Raw genomic sequence first — 17,304 nt, 5'->3', positions numbered from 1 at the left:
GAAGATTGGTCACAATTACAGTTGACACTTTTAGAGACTTTAATAACACTGCTGTAGATAAATGACTGATCAAGGTTAGCTTAAATAATTGGACCGACCTTGAAGAGAAATAGTTTGGCATAAAGAATCCTTGTTTTAAATGTGTGGCAAATCTGCTTTCACCAGCATCATTACATATTTTCTTCACTCATGTTTTAGTGATATGACGTTTCTGTGATCCAGAAATCAAACAAAAGTTTAAGTAGGATGTGATTATATAAAACTAGGATGATCAAAACGTCCAATTAAGAGCTGATTATGCTCACAACCCTGGATTACCAGTGTGGTGCCCTAGGGTGACCAAACTTTAGGTGTGTAAATTAAGTGTTTCATGTAAACAAAAGTCAAATTTCCTATTGGTATAAAGACCATAAATGTACATGAACTCATAGCACAGGCCAGGCGACACAAGGGGGTCTTAATGGGCCTCAGTTGTATTATTTGCTCTAAGATAAATTTAAGAAAATAATGTAAAGGTTGGCTGAGATACATGATGTGACTGTCGATTTGCATTCAGCTTTCAGAACGATGAACCGTGCTATTTGCCGTGTGTAAAGGGTTAGGGTACTGCAAAGTCCAGCACTGAAATGCAGAAGAGTACATCGATAAACAGATGTTTCAGCAAGCACTTATTTCAGTGCTTGCTGTTGTAAATAGAACTTTTGGCCTTTATTCCTCAGAGAGAAAGAGAGATACAAGCCACAAACAGCTGTTTCCACACCCCCGATTGATTTTGACCGCTTGCAATCCAAGTACATTTTTAATCGTGGCTATGGGCCGTGATTGTTTTTCCTTTTTAGTTTAGCCACAACCGCTTTGCTGATGCCAGTTAATTTTTTATTTCTATACAAATATTTTAAAAGTCTAGTCAATGTCTTAATTATTTGGTGCTCCCAGGCACTCGCCGATTCCATGTTGTCTGTTCCATTAAACTAAATAGCAATATGCTGTGGCATATATATGGTGGCATTACACCTTCACTAATAGATGAAAGCATTAGACATTTGGGAACAAGATATATGCAAATAATTAAAAAAACATTAACTAATATAACACGTGAGACTCTTGTTAAAATAAAAAAATAAAAATCCAGAAATCAAACGGTGGCCGTGAAGCTGATAACTCACATCTTCTCCGGGCTCTCCTGGTTCACCATCCACTCCCTAGTATGAAGACAGATAACATGATAAGAAAATATTAAGTTAACTTTATGAATATGCGTTTCCCTGCAGCATGATTGCACTCACTCTCTCTCCTTTGTTGCCAGCAGGTCCTTTGTCTCCCTTGTTACCCTGAAAGACATCAGATATTAGTGATCGGCGTTTATTAAAAAGTGCTTGACATTTCCACACTGTCTTGTGGCACCGACTAGGAGTGAGCCTTCAGTGCTCATGCCTCAGACAGACTCACCTTTTCTCCAGATAGACCTCTCTCTCCAGTTGTGCCTGGGAGTGTTTGACCACTAAGACCCTGCATCAAGCATAACCGGGGAAGTGATGTCAGCGAAATTCAGTTGCTCTGTTCTGTTTCTTCATTTACAAACTTTCAGTATTTTCATTTCCGGACTAAGCTGCATTCATTGAGTATGTTACAGAATGAAAGTAAAGTTCAAGTAGCTACTTGTAATGCCATAAACAGTGACTCACCCTCTCTCCTTTGACTCCAGGGGGTCCAGCCACAGCCTGTGAGAGTGCAGTAAAATGGAGAAAATAATAGTAATTACCTGCACAGCATAGTATGGCTTCTTGTTCTTGTATGAAAAGACATATGTGTACCTAAAAGCCTTGGTATTAAAATGGAGTATTTTTGTATTAAAATGGAGAAAATAATAGTAATTACCTCCACAGCATAGTATGGCTTCTTGTTCTTGTATGAAAAGACATATGTGTACCTCAAAGCCTTGGTATTAAGTATTAGCCATTAGCTTTTCTAGCTCTCAAAGATTAAGGGCCTTAATAGGGCCTTAATATTTTTGGCAAAGACGGATAATAAATGCAAAGTCCTACGGCTTGAACATTGCTCTACACTACAGTGAAAGTGTTTGACAACCACTTTTCTTCTCTGTAGGAGGCAACAACTTGCTTAAGATATGCACTTATTCTGTGAATAATATGCATTTTCAATTGTAATTGATCAGAGGTGTCAAAAGTATTCACATTCATTACTCAAGTAGAAGTATAGATACTAGGGTTAAAAAATACTTCTGTAAAAGTTGAAGTATCAACTCAAGCTTTTTACTTAAGTAAAAGTGTAAAAGTACTGGTTTAAAAACTACTTAAAAGTATAAAAGTAAAAGTAATGTAAGGGGATTGTTTTTTTTTCCATTAAGGACAAAGCCGCGTCTCAGGGGCCTATAGTGCACTACCCCACCTCCCCCAAAACAATCATTTTTATAAAGGCCATAATGACTATAATGTTTTAAAATGTTATGTTTAAAAATGTGGGATGCACTAGGCTACCCGTTTCAGCTGCATATATGCCCATTTAAAATTATCACATTTTATTACAATGCAAATACATTAAAGTACCATATGTGTACTACTGAGCATTAACATGCGTTTCATGGAGCGGAAGACATGATAACTAGTTGCCTATAAGTATTGTAATAGTGCAAAATAGGCGGTGGCGGCGGTACAAACACTTAAAGCTGTGGTTCTCAAACTTTTTCTGTAAATAACATAATTGTGTGACTTATCTGTGCTTTTATAAATAACAGAATAAAGAAAATTGCAATCACTTTCAAGTAAATCAGATTGCCCCATCAGACAATGTTTTGTGTAAATTCTATCTGTGCAAAAAATTACTCATATTTAGTTACTACTAAATAGCTCATTGTGGAAAACAATAAGCGTTAAAAAAAAAATTGCCAAACAAAACAGAATGAGTGCAGATATGTGAACCATCACGTTGTATCAGTATTATTGGCTGCAGTGACAGTTCAGAGAGCTGCTCCGGGTTCAGAGAGCTGCTACGGTGCGAGGAGAACTCCGGTTGCTCCTCACAGGAGAGCTGCTGTTGCATCTTCACCCTGGGAGCGTTTAAAACGCAGATATAGCGGTCTACTTTTCACGCGACATATTTTTCGACGCTCTCTGTCCGCTGGTGTGTGTGCTCAGCGTACAGTGTGCGCTCGCACGTATCTGTGGGCAACGGGTCGGAGAGGTTTTTTGTGTGTGTGTTTTTGAACGATGACAAGTCGGAGTGAAAACAAACCAAAATGAAATAGTAACGGGGCTATTTTTAAAATGTAGGGAGTAGAAAGTACAGATATTTGCGTGAAAATGTAAGGAGTAGAAGTAAAAAGTCGCCTGAAAAATAAATACTCCAGTAAAGTATAGATACCCAAAATTTCTACTTAAGTAAGGTAACGAAGTATTTGTACTTCGTTATTTGACACCTCTGTAATTGATAATACAGGAACCAATTTGCCGAGAGCTACTTTGTGATCAAGTATTGCGTCTTTTTTTCAGTGTCCATAAATTCGTCTGGCTCCGTCTTGACAGAATGACAACTTCCAGATAAGTTGTTTGGGTCAAGAATAAGTAAATGAAGCCACAAGGAAGCTCTAGTTCTTGCACTTAGTTTAGAAAGCTTTACATGTTACTGTTTTTAAAGTCCATCGCAACTGTGGAGCTGAAAAATGCAATTTCACTTGTGTGTGTGTGTGTGTGTGTGTGTGTGTGTGTGTGTGTGTGTGTGTGTGAGAACAAATGGTGGAGCTGCTGAGCAGATGGGCAAGTGTTGCCTCGTTATTCATCAAACTAGTGAACTCACTGACAGTGTCACTGTGGCTCTGTCCAGGGTGCTGAACCCGAGGCAGCCGGCAGTGAGGGAGCTGCTCGAGACACTCATCACGATTCATGTCAACATTACAAACAGCAGGAATACAGCGACTACAGCGTGCGTGACAATCAAGCTCCATCTTTGGGTCATTTTCTCCTGCCATTTTTTTTAGCAGCAAAAAGAAAGCCACACAAAAAGCTACTCTACATTGTCAGGAGGAAAAAGGATTGGAGCAAAACACACTAGTGGAAACAATACATGAGTTTGAGAAATAACTAATTTCAGACAGTTAAGTTAACATCAAAGAAAATAGGTGCATGTTGTTGATGACCAAATCATCTATGTCGTTGGATGCTTAACTGAAAAGCTAAAGCCTCTCTAAATACTACCAAATGGACATTACATCTCTAACACAACTGTTCCCCATCTGTACAAGCAAGTTGTGATATCTGGCAGCAATCCTGATAGACTGAATTTTTGCATTAATAAGCTGCGCTCGAGGCTAAAACGTTTGATTGCTCGGTACTCAGACAAGGGGAATCAGCACCACAGCATAAGCAAACTAGAAAATTTCGCAAGACATTTCGATCGTGTGGCGACTACTGCCGTCAGATGTCGCGATATATATATATATATATATATATATATATATATATATATATATATATATATATATATATATATATATATATATATATATACACCGACATTACCAGTAGTGAGATGTGTTATTGAGGTTATTGAGGTGTCATTTCTGTATTTGTGATAGACTTGAGAGCAGCAATTGCTTCATATACACAGGTCACTGGTTACCATGGTGATTGGGGGTCCAGTGGAGCAGTTGGCTGGACTTCATGTCGCTTTCAGGCTTGCTGGCAAAAACATATATGTTTGTTGGATTCCATGACGCATGTGTACCACAAGCACAATATTTCTTATGTTTTTATCCAGCAATGGTGTGTAAATAGTGGAAATTGTGGGACTAAAGACAAAATATGTTGTTGTTTTTTTTTACAAGTTTCTGTTGCTGCCTCTCACTCTGGCAGTTGCCGCTCCACTCTAGCTCTGAACATTCCGTGCCATTCATAAACTTGAAAAATAATTACATGAAAACTGTGCTAGCTATCAAAAAATGCCCAATTGGGCAAATAAACTCCAGGCTTTTGGTAATGTTTTAAACCTTAAATCATGTGCCTACGTTAAATTATGTCGAGTCACTATGGGCACAAAGATGAGTGTTTTTTATGCTCTCTTAACGCCGAAACCCCATTCAAGTCAATGGGACAATCTCGCAGTCTTTTGCGTTATTCTGGGTCAGTCGAATCCCTTAGAAAAGTCATAGCCATCGATTCCCTATGCACGTTTTGATGAATTTTGACGCATGTGCTGGAAACGCCGCAGGAGGAGATACTTACCAAGGTTTTGTACGTAAGAGGGAGAATAAGAAAAAGAAGGCCGCAGGAGAACATACAGTGCCACACCGAATTACCTGGATACAGTGCAATATATTTTATAAGATAAGGTGCACTCAAAGATTACTAATAGTTTGGTAGAAGTTTATCTCATAAAAATAAGTGCTGCAACAGTATCTGCAGTGTATTAATATTGTTATTGTAAGCAAACAAGTTGTGTTGAGCCATGTTGGATAAAAAGTGAACTCAGATGATTTTGACTCCATGTGATGATGTGATGAGCCCTGCAGAGAGAAAGTCATGAATGCATGTGACCTTCTCTGTCATTCTCTGTCTCACTGAGCTGAAATTTGGCTTAATTGAGATCTCATCATCAGAATTGGCCCAGACTTTATCACGCCGTGCCAGTCGCTATTAACAGATGTCTGCACTCATTCAAATACAGAGAACTGGCACGCAATTATATTTCAGTCAGTGCAAAGGTAGTTTCCATGTATAGGCGCTGACAAATCACGGTTGAGCAGAAGCAGAACTTACTGTAATGTATGAGTTCAAGTAAATAATCTACTTGTCTTCTGCACTTAAAATGTTGATGCTTGTAAATCTTATGAGAGAAATATTAAAATCAAGCAATAACGGGAGCAGCTACATTAGAACATCCAGTTCACTCTGATTTGCCAATTCCTATCAGAGGCATATTGTGCACAATAGTGAATGATAAGATGATGAACTCTGAGACCTCACACGCATTATATCTGTCAAGACTGTTCTCAGGCTCTTATTCTTGTTATATCTAAAGATATATTCTAATCTAGACCAGCTTTTGGCTACTTCCAGTCTGGCTGTAATAGAACACTCAAGTACATTATCCCAAAATCTATGCAAGGATTTAGCTGAAATTCACATTCATGGTTGATTCCTCTGTTATTTTTAGAATGGGAGGCACTTCAGGCCTCCACAGGGGTTTTCCCCATTTAGCTTCATTTCTGCAAAAAACTCCAGAGCTGTATTGCTGCAGATAACATAGACATATGAGGGCAATGTGATCATCAGAAAGAGTGACTAAATATGTTCCGATATGTGAAAACTCATTATACAGGGTGAGCAAGTGTCAGAGAATTTGCTCTTTGAATGTCAATCAATAAAAGTCGTATAACAGAAAGAGAGAGAGAGAACTCTCTATGCTGGCTATTTGATATTACAGAAGGTAGCTCACTCCCAAAATAAAATACAAATATATATATATATATATATAACTATAATAGTTGTGTGTGTCTCCTGATTCTGGGTACTATGTATTTTAGGATAAGTTAATGAAAATCAATTACTCAAATGTTTTCATTCAGATTTGTTCTCACTTTCAACAGCCAAGATATGTAGAGGCAGCAGTTTTACCACCACAAAGCGCTATGAACACGTTTTCACCAGGACACATACAATTCACAACACTTAACTAATCATCTCCTAAATTAGAGGTATGTAGCCGACCCCCTTGTTTGCATATGTAGAAGCTGATGAGAGCAGGTTATTTTCATCAAAGCACGATGTTCCTGTGCTTCATGTTGCTAAGTAGAGCGCAATTTCTGAATTCAATGACCCTTAAACACCCTCAATTTCTGCCTTGCCCATTGTATTGACTTCAACTACAGGCTACTGAGAGATCAATAGAGATTGTCTACATATTCTAATGTTTTCTGTTAGAGAGCTGTAGGAGAGCTGTTTGAAGCACTCATCTTGTTCCTCTCATAGCTCACACTGCTGCCGCCTACTCCGAGATATCAGAGTTACAATATTAGTTTATAGAGACAGCTAGAAGCAGCATATAACTAGCAAACAGTGCTACATCTGGACAACATTACGTTGTGTACAAAGTGCAGGGGAATGTCTCTGGAGCCTGATTTGGGTTACAGTCAGCCCCGGCCCCAGGTGGACAAACAACAGCAGCCCAACCACAGCCCCTGAAGGACGACTCAGAATACACATGAGATGAAAACTCGCACAGTTGGAAGCTAATAATAGCACTACATAAATGGTTTTGTTTTTTTATCACTTCTGGCAGCAAATAATTCTGTAGCTGAGATCACATCCAATAAAAGCTGCCACAAAACCAATTTCATTGACTGTCCTTTTAGCCAGGGGCTGCTCAGTGGATACATCATGTTCTCACCTTCCCTGGAGGACCGCTGTCTCCCTGCTCCCCCCTTAAGCCGGCCTGGCCTGGAGGTCCAGCAATGCCCTGAGGAACAAATCACACAAAGATGGTGTAGAGGAAGACCTGATAAAAACAGCCCAGTGCACACTGGATATTACATAAACAGTCGCCGCATGAACACAGACATTGGCAGATAGTAAAACGTGCACGCACATACACACACACACACACACACACACACACACACACACACACACACACACACACACCTGCTTTCCTGATAATCCAGGTATTCCTTCTTTGCCAGGCACCCCATCTCTTCCAGGAACTCCTGGTTTACCCGCTTCACCCTGAGGAGCAGGACATACTTCAGTCGGTTTGATGTATGTGTAATCACAAGCATGTGCAGTCACATTTGCACGACAACAAGTAGAAAATCATCTAAAAAGATCTGAGGTCACCACCACACACCATCAATTAATATGGGTCAGTAATTGGGTCTTTGCTTATAATAGTGAGATATTACATATTACACAGCCAACACAGTTTACAACAAAAAGGATACCAAGAAAAAGGTTATAGAAGAGTTATAGAAAGTCTGGATAGCGTACATGACATGCCGAACGGATTGTTCGTTTTTCAGTTGACGGTACAACAAATCACAAGTTATGTAACCTGCTTTTTTTCAAATTATGAACACAAAACACAGCTGAAGCCGCCATTTGTCAGCAACAGCTTGGTACACATGTTTTGGCATTTTTATTTAATTACATTCCCATTTTCAGTTATAATTGAAATCCCCCAGGCTAAGAATATTTCTTCAATTTTACACTTCCTCACTGTGCTTACATCACATACTGATCACATACTCACCACCTGCCCTGACAGTCCCGGAGGGCCCTGTGGACCCTGCAGAGGAAAATACATGCAGTGGTAAGAACGCACACAATCTGATACACACCATGAGATTTTTATGAATTTCAATAGAAAACACAAAAGCAGTTTCTCCCTGAGGAGAAGCAGTGGGGACACTTACTACAGCTCCGGGGAGACCTTGTTGTCCTGGCAGACCTGTGCTACCCTGGGCACCGGGGGGACCCTGCAGACAACAGAACAACTCACTTACTGTTCTAAACCCTCATTGTCTAGATTGTAATGTGATTTGATACTAGGTCAATTGAACCTTGCGAGTAAAATAAGTAAAATACCACTGGAATTGTTTTACCTGGACGCCAACACCTGGCTCTCCTTGATTACCCTGTGAGAGACACAAGCGTTTTATGACTTTGACCGGCAAGCACCAAACAAAAGAATCTCAGTACACATGCTATGACACGTAGCACACTGTGATGTCGTTCACTCACCTTCACACCGAGGGGACCTGGAAGCCCGTTGGGACCCAGGGGGCCCTAATTGAAACACATACCACCAACATGTAAACGGCTGCTGTTGAGGGTCTGTGAATGTGTATGCAGGCTTCAACAAGAGTGTCATACTTACGGTTGGCCCCCTAATTCCAGGCTCTCCTGGGTTTCCCTATTAGCAGAATACAAGTCATGTACGGTATACTCACATCATAGAATACTCACTAACAGCACACAGGCCACATTTTAAAAACGTAGATTTTGACATCTTGGAAAAGCTTATTCACCTAAGTTAGACGAGAAGACGGATACCGCTCTTGTGTTTGTTATTAAAATGACTTTCTGGAGTCTCCCTTAATTGCTTGGCAACTTAGTTGATGACACAACTGATACAAACAAAACATAAAATGTTGATTAGTGCTGGTAAGCACATTCTGTTACCTTTGACATAGCCAGACTAGCTGCTTCCAGGCGTTATGGGAAGCTAACTGGCTTCAGCTTCATATTCAACAAACAGATATGGGAGCGGCATTGGCCTTCTCATCCAACCCTCGGCAAGAAAGAGAATAACTGTATTTCCCAAAATATCAAACTATTCTTTTCAGCAACATATCTATGCACACATATGTTTATAAATCTTGAATAATTTAAACTGTAAATACATTTATATACTCAAAATTGGACAACATGGAGTTCACATAAATAATACATAGATGTGTCACTGATTTACATGAGAGTCTCTGTAGGAGACACGAATAAACAAACATAAAACATTTGACTGACTCGTGACGACAGGTATGACAATACAAGCACAGAGGATCAACAATGTCAACAAAGACACACTCGCATGGTAAGCTCTGAACACCAGTGCTTTGGGAGGGATAAGCACACAACAGACCGCATCAGGAACAGCTGCATGCACGATAAGCAGACTCAAGCGAATTGACAACACAGGACTTTTTGGAGTATTCCTCTCTACTATTGTGCACTACATCCTGACGAGAGCTTTAGCTCAGGATGTCAACCGACTTCCTTTTATCTCCCCCAACAAATCTTTGGTGTCTTACATGTTTTAAATTCAACTTTTGCGTTTGACACGGATGCTTTGAGGACAGTCGGTATTGATTAATATTTTATGAGCAACCAATCAACGTCTGACTCTTATCCAAGCTCCCAGAAGGATGTTTCCAATACAAATGCATGGAGATTAAAGGGGTGAAATTTGCCTGCGAGGTAAGTGACGATGTGCATCCTGATGATAGGTTCTTCTAGTCTCCTGTTGTTAAATGCGGATACATCTTTCAAGCTATTTCCTGTCTAAGCTAAACCCCACTGGCATCTCTAAAGTCAGATACCACAGGGACAGGTTCTCCCAGCCCTCCCTCCTCCAGAGCTCAAGCATGCCAGCCAGCAGCAGAGAACCTACCGGTCTGCCTAGAACTCCTGGGAACCCAGGCAGGCCCTGGAGAGGACGAAAGACAGAGGAGGGCGGATGACAGGAAGGTGAGGGGGGGGGACAGGTGGGTGGAGAACAGTGTTGGAAGAGGGGAAACAAACAACACAGAGAAGGACATGGGCAGAGATAAGACACATATGAGGAGAGAGAGGAAGTCAGAGACTAAGGTGTTAGCCACACAGCTGTAAAAGGTTACGGTCTACGATCTATGAAGCCTCGGCCCAAGAGGGGGAAAAGAGATCAGCCAACCCGGTGCTTTGCTCTGAGGATTAAGCCAAAGAGAGAGCCCCTTTGCTGAGTTACTCGTTACTCACTGGTTTGCCAAGAAGACCAGCGGGCCCTGTTGGGCCCTGCTCCGACATGGAGGGAAAAAAACACAGAGCGTGAGGAAGTGCTTAATACTAATCCTCTACTGACATTTATTCCTGCACCCGACCACGCAATCCTGACATACAGCACATCATTTGTGTTTGGGCTTTAAGTGATCACTGCAAATACTATGGTAAGGATAAAGATCCAACCTTAATGTCTCTGATGTTAACTGGAATTATGCTAGTTTTAATATTTTCATAAAAACTAAGCGGGTGCATTATGTCTTTTATATGAATTAATACTCATATAATTACATATCAGAAAACCATAAATTAATCAATTATTAAGTATTACTAAGTATATATTGTTATTCTCAAAAGAAAAAATAACTCACTTACCGAGTCTGTTGAAAGAAACATTCACTAAATAGTTACACACGAGTGTGTAAACCAAGAAAGTCATCACTATAAGGCTCTAATAAACAATTGTATTTAAAGAATCTTGAGGCGTAAAACTTTACGTCCAGTACTTCACACTTACCGGTTTCCCATCCTGACCCGTTTTTCCTGGTTCTCCCGGTGTTCCCTAAAAGGACAAAATAAAAATTGCTTCTTACATTATTTTTTTTTAGCATTTCTTGGATGTAGTAACAAGAAGATCCAAATCAGAGTTTTTTATTATTACAATACTCAGCTCACCTGCGAGCCATCTCGTCCTGGTTCTCCAGACTGTCCTCGGTCTCCCTTGTCACCACGAGTCCCCGCAAAACCCTGGAAGACACATTCTTCACATTCATGTAGCTCATTTGCATATAGAAACATGTGACACATGTTATTGTATTATGTGTACATCTTACCCGTTCTCCTTGAGATCCTGGTGATCCTGCAGCACCAGGTTCTCCCTTCAGTCCTAAAACTCCTGGAGGGCCTCTGGGTCCAGGCGCACCAATCAGAACCGAGTCAGCCGATTCTCCCTACAGCATGTACAGACAATATATTTAAGAACTCCATTCTAGATACTGTGTATCTCATATTTACATTATTTAAATGTGAAATCTCCTTAGTTTCACTGCATTAATAAAAAAAGCTGAGAAGGAGTTTACCTTTTGACCTGGTGGGCCGGCTACTCCCACTAGCCCGTCTTTACCCTGAAAAACAGAATAAATTCTCAGTTCAATGTGGAAGTCATTACATAAAACATGAATTTCTTCTCACTAGCTTGATGTGTTGGATGTAACATAAACACTTACAGCTTCTCCTCTGTCTCCCTTCTCTCCTCTCTCCCCCTGAAATGCAGATTTACACGATATTAGCAGAATCATGTTCAATGAAAAGTCTTTATCTGTTTACCCAACTCTCCTCAACTCACCTTATCTCCCGGTCTCCCAGCCTCCCCTAGTTCCCCAGCTCGCCCAGGAACTCCCGGTATTGCTGGTTTGCCTGACACTCCAGCGGGCCCCGGGGGTCCCTCTGGCCCTCGCTCTCCAATGGCTCTACCTGGAGGCCCAGTTGCTCCCAAGGGTCCTCGCTCCCCTTGATCCCCTTTAGCTCCTCTCTCTCCTTGAAAACCACGGGAACCCTGAAACAAGAAAAATAACTCTAAATATTAAACTGACCTACGTTGTTCGGACATCAAAATGGAGTGCAACATCTGGACTTGCTGTGGTCTGACTGAGGGTCTTCATCAAGTGTTCTTTTTGTATTCCCTGCAAGCCTCCAAGATGCTCTTCGTCATACTCACATCTGCACCAGACGATCCTCTCGGTCCAGGTTCACCACTGTCTCCTTTTTCACCTTTCGCCGCCTTCTGCACTGGAGGAGGCAGTAGTATGTCCTTCCTGTCCACAACCGCCTTCAGATCCGATATCTTTGTGGAGGGAAGAAAAGGGAAATGGTTGGCAAGAGCTACATAACTTTCAGCCACAGGCCTAATGGTCATTTTACATAAATAATATATGGTTTTACTGTGAGGGATTGAGATCTGCAAGAATACTGCATGAGGTTAGCAACCTCCTCCACACTATCGAGGCAACGTTTATTTTAAGAAATGCCAATTTAGTTATAAATCTATGTCTGTCAGTGGCCTACGTCTATGACATCAAGCCGAACATGCTGCTGTGGGTTTTAACTACTTGCAGTCTTATTTTTATAATGCCCATAAACCAAAAGCCAATCCCATATTGGACCATGGTAACTCTGTTAATCCTCTTTTACTGGATTAAAGACATTGTATTTCCAGAATAATTGACAAGTTATAAATACATCTGGAAGCTGTAAATGGCATGAAGAAACTTACAAGAATAAATAAAAACACTTCCAGGTCATTTTCTATGAACATAACCATTATGCTAAAATATTCATCTATATATAAATTAGTAATAATTTAGATTAAGGCTGCAAGGAATTAATACAAATTAAAATTGTCTTACTATTTTTATTGGAATCTACACCAGGAATGTTTAGCGCTACAACGATCAGTGCGACAACATCAGTGGGAAAGTGGTAATACCTGCATGTATACATTACATGCAGCTGCAAGGCTTTTGGAAATAAGCATTGATGAAAGGACTAAAAATCAAAATGGTCCATCAAAATAAATGTGTGCTTTAGCGCCAGTGGGAGAGCATTACTCTTCATCAACACTTTTCTATCTCAGAAGGGACCTTCATGCTATAACTTAATCATGTTCAAATCCAGAGTAAATATGTAAGTAAACTGCAAATCCTAATTGTGTGCCAGTCCACATACCTGAATGCCCTGGATGGCCAGAGCCTTTTGTACATCCTGGTCAGAGAAACACACAAACATAAGTCAACAGAGATGAAGAATATTGACAATAAAGGATTCTACAAGTCACATTGATGTGCTGACATCTTACCACTGCTGTCCCAGGTCTGCCCGGCGCCCCATCCTCTCCTGGGTCTCCCTGCCAATAAAACGATATCAAAGTGTCAACGCAAAACACATACAACCTCACTCACGACACATTTCCAATACAATAGGGATGGACTTTTAACTTACAGCATCACCTTTCTGGCCAGATGGGCCTCTATCCCCCTGAAACAAAGAAAGTTAGAAGGTCAAGAGAACAACTAAGTGTTTGTGAATCTAAAGCAAACTGAGATCAACACGGACAACCACGACTTACTCGGGCTCCCACAGCTCCAGGGATCCCAGGCACGCCCTGAAGGACAGAGCAAGGACAATGATGAAAACATCAACAGATAAGACTGTGGGAGGGCTACAGTAGCACACGGGGACAGATGGAGATAAGAACACACATTTTTGCCACTACATGTGGGGGAGCCATGCTGCTGGCGACCACATGACCACACGAGGGCTAGATATCAGCTGGAGGTTTCTAATTGGATGCTTCTGTAAAATAAACTCTTCTATCATAGTGTGCGAAAAGAAGCACTAAATGAAAACATAATTACATACAGAGAAATTGTCCTGTGCATATAATGATTTTATCTTCCATTAGTACACATTAGCCCTGAAGGTCATAATTTCTAGCAGACAACTCTTCACTAAAAGCAGTGACTATAATGTGCATATAATATTACCATTGCAGGGAGACTGTGCCTTCACCGGACAAGGCTCACATGTCCCAACGGGTGGACCAAAGAACAAGTTCCTAATTCCATTATTTATATTTGTAATCTTTTATTGACAATTCCCTAATTTTTCACCCGATTTTGAGCCTTTTTTTAGGGTCCCCCATGATACCTGTTTTTCGTTTGATCAGAAGTTCAATAAGGTAAAATAAAAGAAGTGTACTTTAATTTAGATGAGAAGCAATATTTTTGATCAGGTACATTATATCAGGTAAAATATACCGGGCGTTAGTGATGGTGTTACTATTTGTAACGTTGGTGTTCTAGGGGACTGTAATTAACAACAATGTCAGAATGCTGCAAAGTCATGCATACTCACAGGGGTTGGTGCCGCTTCAACTCCTTTAACGTACACCACCTAAGAGACAGGAACAATGTATATGTTAGTAAAGATGACAAACTATAATTCCCATTAATTATATATTTAAAATGTGTCTACAACAGTCGCACCTGTCCAGGAGGACCAATGCTGCCAGGTACTCCAGGAGGCCCGGAAGGGCCAGAGGGTCCGGCAGGCCCAGCAAGAGCCCGGTCTCCTTTCTGCCCGTCTCGGCCCTGGAAAAAATGTGCAATTACAAAACTGAAACTCTCTCTACACAGGGTTACTTCCTCCTGCGATACAGTAGAGGCTGAACTATAAAATCAAAGCAGGTGGCCGCTGCCACCCCTCCACTGATGTTCTAGAGATAATTAACGTGAATTTGCACATGAAAACAGCACAGCACTGACATTTGGTCCCTCTCTGGATTTCTCTCAGAAGTGTTTCCTCCATAAAGGCGAGGCTTGATCATTAGAGGCTAGTGAATTTATATAGCTGCTTCTGAGAAGCCTATTGATTCAGCAGTAAGTGAGGGTGTGATGGTAATGTCAATGTCAGAGCCTACTACAGTTGATAAATACACACTTGAGTGGGAAAGTAATGAGGAGAAAAGAAAGGAGGAAAGTTGATTTGTAATACAATAAAGTCAAGGATCAATACAGGAAGCGGGGGTGAGAAGGGGCAGGTTGACGGGACAGCATACAGCGTAGAAACAAACCAAACACAAAGAGATACAAGTATGAAAGAGATTTGGAAAAACTGACATCTCTTCCAGCAGCTCCCGATTCTCCTCTGTCACCCTGCACATTAAAGACAGCACAGTCAGATTCACAACAAAATACACACATAATAAGTACACAATTTCCGAAAACAAATTCATAAAAAGACAATAGTCCTATCTATTTAAAGTACTGATTGATTCTATTTAAAATATTTTTTGTTTGCTATTTTTACATGAAGGTGTGTTCTTTATTATTAAAAGCGCTGCAAAGATAATATTCACAAATAGTGCTTTATCAAAGATGCTACACTTTAACGGACCATTTTACATGATAACATTCATAAGAAGATATCTTTGGAAACGTGTTTTAAGATTTGTCAAAACAGAAACAGAAAAATGCTGTTGTTGGGCAGCTGCATTGCCTGAACCGCATTCTGTCAGTGCCAGATGATTGTATAAACTGATAACAGCCACAAACCTTTCTCCCATCTTCACCTGGCACACCATCCTCTCCCTGTAAGTCCAAATAAAATGCATTACAGGCTTGAACATACAAACAAACTGAATCATGGCCGGTCTGCTGCAGGAGCACTCAGACAATTCATTGCTGTTGCTTTAGAGACTCACTTAAGGCCCCCATTATGCAGAAGGACTTGAAATAAATGTCTTCACTGCTTTATTGTCATGGCCATTACCAAATTAGAGAATGATAGAAAGACATACTGACAGACAAAACAAGATTCATGTTCTGACTGTTTGGAATACATATCTAAGATGCTGAAGTATATCAGTTGAGAAAAGGAATTACCATTTTGCCAGGAGAACCAGGTTTGCCATTTTCACCTGCTTTACCCTGAAATATAACAACAAGGATGATGACACCAAGTAAATGTGGTGGAGATGTAAAGAAACAAAAATAATGTATGAGTCTGATAGGGTGACACATTAACATAACAATACAAGTTTGTGTTTTGAGGTGTGTGTGTACTCACAGGTGTCCCTGCAGTGCCCGGAGGCCCAACAGGCCCCGTGAGTCCCTGCTCCCCTCTTGGTCCTTGTAAACCCTGTTAATCAAACAAACACGCATTAAAATGAATGTTTAATCTCACTTTTATTCAGACTAAAAGCCTGCTAAGCTAAGACTGGTTTAGATTTGCTCACATGCAGCACCGTCTTGTGGGGATGTAAGGGCAGAAGGACATTTTAAATGTTTAATTTAGTAGTTTTAAAGTGTAGCAACACTTAGCAGATATGACAGAAATAGCCACTGCAATTTGTTTTGGATGTACAGCAGCAGTTACAGAGCCAGACATCATGTGTCTGCCCGTTAAAAAATAATTTAGACTCTTTAACTAAACTGTACATTTAGCAGGACTTTCAGAATCATTATTATGGTCAATATTACATAATAGTCTCCTGTGAAAGTGGACTGGCCTAGTGATGTCGTTTCCTACAGTTGGCTTATGCAACCGGCCACAGTTGTGACGACTGATCTGTAACACCTCCACAGCGCCCTCTGCAGCACACACACATAAAGTGCATATGTGATTGCAATTCAGGGGCAGCTATGTGTTTCCTGAAAATGTGTTTACTACCGTATTTTTATAATTTTATTAAAATCTTACAAACAGTTTAAACTACTCACTAAATACATACAAATCTCACAACTAAAAACATTTCAGCATATATCTTGATATAATTACTGATAACTAATACAACATCAGGGCCAATTGTATATTTCAAACAACCAAACAGGAGAGATTAAACTCACATCTCTTCCAGGATCCCCCTGCTTCCCAGGATCCCCCTGCAACACAAATAAAAACACAGTGCATCAGCTACACACATTCATAACCCCAGTGAGGCTGCACATTTATGTTTTTAAGTTTGGGGAAAAGATGGCATAAATTACCCTCTGACCAGGCGGTCCAGCAGCACCTAGTTTACCATCCAGACCAGGACGTCCATCTAAACCAGATGTTCCTCTTTCTCCCTGATCACACAGATGTTTAGAGTCAGAAAATCACATTTAATTTAGAGCCTACAGTTAGAAAACAGTGGCTCAATTCAACTTTAGGCCATGAATATTTCAGCAGGCCTCTCCGCATCCCACTTTGGAATACTGCTCGG

The 17,304-nt window shown here is 40.5% G+C and overlaps 1 protein-coding gene across 1 annotated transcript in view; it reads right to left on the bottom strand.

Moving 5' to 3' along the window:
* col7a1 (collagen, type VII, alpha 1) overlaps positions 1-17,304 on the bottom strand; it is a gene marked incomplete at its 5' end in the record, with an annotated part of 45,957 nt that overhangs the window by 7,373 nt on the left and 21,280 nt on the right. The window contains 31 exons of the mRNA XM_079218730.1: positions 1,167-1,202; positions 1,287-1,331; positions 1,450-1,509; positions 1,686-1,721; positions 7,402-7,470; positions 7,656-7,736; positions 8,260-8,295; positions 8,423-8,485; positions 8,612-8,644; positions 8,751-8,795; positions 8,887-8,922; positions 10,177-10,212; positions 11,059-11,103; positions 11,217-11,288; positions 11,375-11,491; positions 11,621-11,665; positions 11,768-11,803; positions 11,887-12,096; positions 12,259-12,384; positions 13,266-13,301; positions 13,396-13,443; positions 13,539-13,574; positions 13,666-13,701; positions 14,454-14,492; positions 14,585-14,689; positions 15,218-15,253; positions 15,653-15,688; positions 15,983-16,027; positions 16,167-16,238; positions 16,946-16,981; positions 17,087-17,167. Coding sequence (XP_079074856.1) covers positions 1,167-1,202; positions 1,287-1,331; positions 1,450-1,509; positions 1,686-1,721; positions 7,402-7,470; positions 7,656-7,736; positions 8,260-8,295; positions 8,423-8,485; positions 8,612-8,644; positions 8,751-8,795; positions 8,887-8,922; positions 10,177-10,212; positions 11,059-11,103; positions 11,217-11,288; positions 11,375-11,491; positions 11,621-11,665; positions 11,768-11,803; positions 11,887-12,096; positions 12,259-12,384; positions 13,266-13,301; positions 13,396-13,443; positions 13,539-13,574; positions 13,666-13,701; positions 14,454-14,492; positions 14,585-14,689; positions 15,218-15,253; positions 15,653-15,688; positions 15,983-16,027; positions 16,167-16,238; positions 16,946-16,981; positions 17,087-17,167 — 1,833 coding nt within the window. The remainder of the gene's footprint in view (positions 1-1,166; positions 1,203-1,286; positions 1,332-1,449; positions 1,510-1,685; positions 1,722-7,401; positions 7,471-7,655; positions 7,737-8,259; positions 8,296-8,422; positions 8,486-8,611; positions 8,645-8,750; positions 8,796-8,886; positions 8,923-10,176; positions 10,213-11,058; positions 11,104-11,216; positions 11,289-11,374; positions 11,492-11,620; positions 11,666-11,767; positions 11,804-11,886; positions 12,097-12,258; positions 12,385-13,265; positions 13,302-13,395; positions 13,444-13,538; positions 13,575-13,665; positions 13,702-14,453; positions 14,493-14,584; positions 14,690-15,217; positions 15,254-15,652; positions 15,689-15,982; positions 16,028-16,166; positions 16,239-16,945; positions 16,982-17,086; positions 17,168-17,304) is intronic.

Source organism: Taurulus bubalis, assembly GCF_910589615.1.
Source record: "Taurulus bubalis genome assembly, chromosome: 5".
NCBI lineage: Eukaryota > Metazoa > Chordata > Actinopteri > Perciformes > Cottidae > Taurulus > Taurulus bubalis.
Note: the sequence above shows the minus strand (reverse complement) of the source record. Positions and strands in the feature narration are given on the sequence as shown.